The 3,833-nt window shown below is 41.1% G+C and overlaps 1 protein-coding gene across 1 annotated transcript; it reads left to right on the forward strand.

Annotated features, from left to right (window-relative positions):
* Window positions 1–193: 193 nt before the first annotated feature.
* Window positions 194–3,605, forward strand: LOC107578411 (L-fucose kinase-like; the record flags this gene model as incomplete). Its single annotated transcript, XM_016264370.1, has 6 exons — window positions 194–198; window positions 437–795; window positions 871–1,087; window positions 1,161–1,327; window positions 3,088–3,315; window positions 3,462–3,605. Coding segments are annotated over exons 1-6 (1,120 nt in total), but the record flags the coding sequence as incomplete, so codon positions are not given.
* Between the last annotated feature and the right edge of the window lie 228 nt (window positions 3,606–3,833).

Consider the following 3,833-nt stretch of genomic DNA (forward strand, 5'->3'; position numbering starts at 1 on the left):
TTAGAGGTGAGTTTAGAGCACCTTCCTTACATTTGCATTTTTATTTATTCATTCAGCAGACACTTTTATCTAAAGCAACTTGTGAAAGGAAACAATATAAATAAGAAAATGTTTGCTCATTTTTTATATTTTATATGCTATTTTCCACCCAGGCCTACACTGATGATGTCAATGCATCATTCCTTAATCTAAAATGGAGTGATTTTTATAGTCGGACTGAAATACAGTAAGAAACTTCTACGTTCATACATCACATAATCAGACTTTTGACTAAAGATTTGCTCTATTTTAAAGATTATTGTATCCAAGAGCCACCTGCTTTTACAGGAAGAGGCTGCCTAAGTGACTTCACGGTTAATTTTTTGCATGTTTTGCTTAGATTGAGACTGTCATAGTTTCATGTAGTGTGTCTAACATATATATGTGTGTGTTAAAGGCCTCAGTACCTTTGGGGACCTGAGAGGACTGAGTCATGCTGTCTGCTGGACACCCGATTGTTCCCAGTGTTCATGCCACGTTCAGGACGCGTTGGACTAGAGGGTGTTTGTTGGCTCCTGGGTGGTCCTGGTGGGCTGGACAGCTGGAGGGAAGCCTGGAGACTCTCGCTCAGGGATATTCTCATCCTGACGGACCAGCAGACGGAGCTGCACTGGAGAGAAGAGCTGTTCTTCAATGTGGGCCGAAGAAGAGCCGTGGACGCTCTACAAGGCCACACAGATCTCAGTCTACTGCCGTCCTTCAGAGCAGCAGTGCTGGCCGGCCAGCAGGAGGAGCTACTGCAGGTGCTGGACTCAGGTGAGGAGCAAAAGATGAGGAATGGTTTGCATATGTTGACTTTTGAGGATACTGATGGTTTGGCTGTTGTCTCAGTGGCTGCAGGCAGCAGTGGGGATCTGGGAGTAGCTGCACGCTGTCTCGCCTGTATCGCTGATGTCCTTGGCTGTCTGGCTGGTGAGGGTAAAGGTGGTTTGCGCAGTGGACCAGCGGCGAATCCATCATGGGCCCCTGCTTTTAAGCTTCTAGAGGATGGAAACTTACCTGCAGGTGTCCAAGAACTGGCCAATCAAAGAAAGCACTGGCTCTGCAGGTCAGAACTTAAAAAATGCATAAATTTGAGAGCTGTAAAGTGAGAATTTCTGATTTGTCGTCGTTGTCTAAAGACCAGATTTGTTGGTGAGAGCCGCCAGGCATTATGAGGGGGCGGGACAGATACTGCTGCGGAAGGCAGTTATGTCAGCACGTGAGTTTGTGTTCATTGGTCAAGGAGAGATGCTGCCCATGGGTGAGTGGCAGGAAGTGGAGTGTCCTGCTCGACTAGATCTGTCAGGTGAGAACAGCACTCTTCATTTCAGCTGATCAGAGAGTTCTGTGTTTCTGTGCGTTCAGAGTTTAACTGAAATAAATTGCACTTCAGTTCTTGAATTTAAACGAAATTTAGAATTGCAATTCAAAAGTGACAGCAATTCAGAATTGCTCAAAAGTGACAGTAAAGACATTTATAACAAAAGATTTATATTTCAAATAAATGCTGTTCTTTTAAAGGGGTCATATGATGCAATTTCAAGTTTTCCTTTCTCTTTGGAGTGTTACAAGCTGATTGTGCATAGATAAGATCCCTGAAGTTGCAAAGACTAAAGTCTCAAAACCAAAGAGATATTCTTTATCAAAGTTAAGACTCTGCCACGCCCCCCTAAAACGGCTCGTTCTAACACGCCCCCACATATCTACCTCACTATGTGGAAATATTAGCATAATGTGCCCAAATGTGCACGCAAAGAAAGAAGGCGTGGTTTCAGTAACCGCAGTTAGTGTTGAAGCAGCATGTCAGGGAGACGCTGTGTGTTTCTAGGCGAAAGCAAAAGCACTTTATTTGGCCTTCCGAAAGTAGATGCATTTAGAACTCTTTAAGATTACTTACAACAGAACAGCAATGCATTTTATGGACGACCGTTTCGTGAACCTATGAGAGGAGGTAATTCTGACTTTGCTATGACAATCCGGCGCTTCTGAACTACTGTTTTTTTAAGTATTTGCTATTGACTGTTCAAATGCGGAGTTTTGCGCATCGTGTGTGTGTGTACGCGAGCGAGAGAGAGAGCGTGAGAGAGAGAGAGAGAGAGAGGGTGGGGGGTGGTCACATCATAGTAGAGTCAGCTGTCTTAACCGTGGCTTGTGTACTGCACACATACCAGCTTCATCACTCGAACTGATGGTAAAACTAATTACATATTTTGAAAGATGAAGCTTGCGATTATGGTAAGGGGCGTTACATTTCCGACGAGTGCTTGCGGTGTTCGGCCAATCACAATGCACTGGGTCAGCTGGCCAATCAGAGCAGACTGCGCTTGTCGGAAGGAGGGACTTTGTAGAAAACGAAGCGTTTGAGAGAGGCGGGGCATAGAGGACCTACAATAATGTACAGTATTTGAAAAATAATGTGTTTTTTGAACATTAAAGCATGTCAACATATTCTGTTACACCAAATACACAAAATAATGATCTTTAAAAAAGCATCATATGACCCCTTTAAGCTTTCTATTATAATCACAGAATTCTGAAAAAAAAGTATCACGGTTTGCATAAAAACAATAAGCAGCACAACAGTTTTCAGCATTAATAAACAATAAATGTTTCTTGATCATCAATCGGTCGACATAGAATGATTTCACACTGAAAACTGGACTAATGATGCTGAAAATTCAGCTTTGCATCACAGGAATAAATTATATTTTAAAATATATTCAAATAGAAAAGTTATTTAAAATTGTAATTATATTTTACAATATTACTGTTTTACTGTTTACTGAATTTTGATCAAATAAATGCTGTCTTGGTGACATAAGAGACTTCTTTCAAAAACATTTTTAAAAACTTTTGAACGATAGTGCAGAGGTATTTAGCTTATATATTTAATTCTATTTAATAAATGATCTTTTATGGACTAGAATTGATACATTCTTCATTTTCAGAATTGCAATTCAGTTAATTCCTTGTCCATATCAAACCAAAGCTTTAAGACAGAACTGTTAGATTTCCTTGGGTCTTCCACAATGTGTGCTGAAAGTGTGTGTTTGAATACGTCATCAGGTGGCTGGAGTGACACTCCTCCTATTGCGTTTGAACATGGTGGACTGGTAATCAATGTGGCCATCAAGGTGGATGGAAAACGGCCGATTGGAGCTCGAGTTCGACGTGTTCCAGAGCCTCATCTGCTGTTGGTCAGTACCAGCGGTGAAGCAGCCTGCAGCATCTCCACAGAAACACTCTGTGAGGATCTTACTGACCTGGAAGACTATTGCCAGCCTCACGCTCCAGGTGAGAGAACATACTGTGAGGGGCACACAACTGACATTCTATGTGATGTAACACAGTTTTTGTTTTTGCAAATGTTTCTATGTAGAACATAAATGTACAATTATGTGTAAATATGTTAAGCGTGAAGTTGTGTGTTTGTGTTGTAGGTGCCTTGCTAAAAGCCGTGTGTGTGTGCAGTGAGCTGGTGTGTGTATCGTCTCCTGTCTCTCTGAAAGAGCAGTTGTTAAAGCACTGGGGTGGCGGACTGGAGATCCACAGCTGGTCTTCTTTGCCACATGGTTCTGGTCTTGGTAAGTAAACTACTTTTGATTGAATATGACTGAATCTGATACATGATTAAACCAGCACTGTGTAAATGTGAAGTAATAGTTGTTTGGATTAACACATAAAAGATCTCCTGTGCAAATAGTAAAAAAAAATGTGCACAAGAAAGAACAGAAGAAGTATCAGTAATGTATAATGGCATCTAGATAATTTGTTATTAGTTATATATTTACATATAATAATAATACTAATAC

This window comes from Sinocyclocheilus grahami, unplaced genomic scaffold (genome assembly GCF_001515645.1).
Source record: "Sinocyclocheilus grahami isolate Dianchi unplaced genomic scaffold, SAMN03320097.WGS_v1.1 scaffold10085.1, whole genome shotgun sequence".
In the NCBI taxonomy this organism is placed as follows: Eukaryota; Metazoa; Chordata; class Actinopteri; order Cypriniformes; family Cyprinidae; genus Sinocyclocheilus; species Sinocyclocheilus grahami.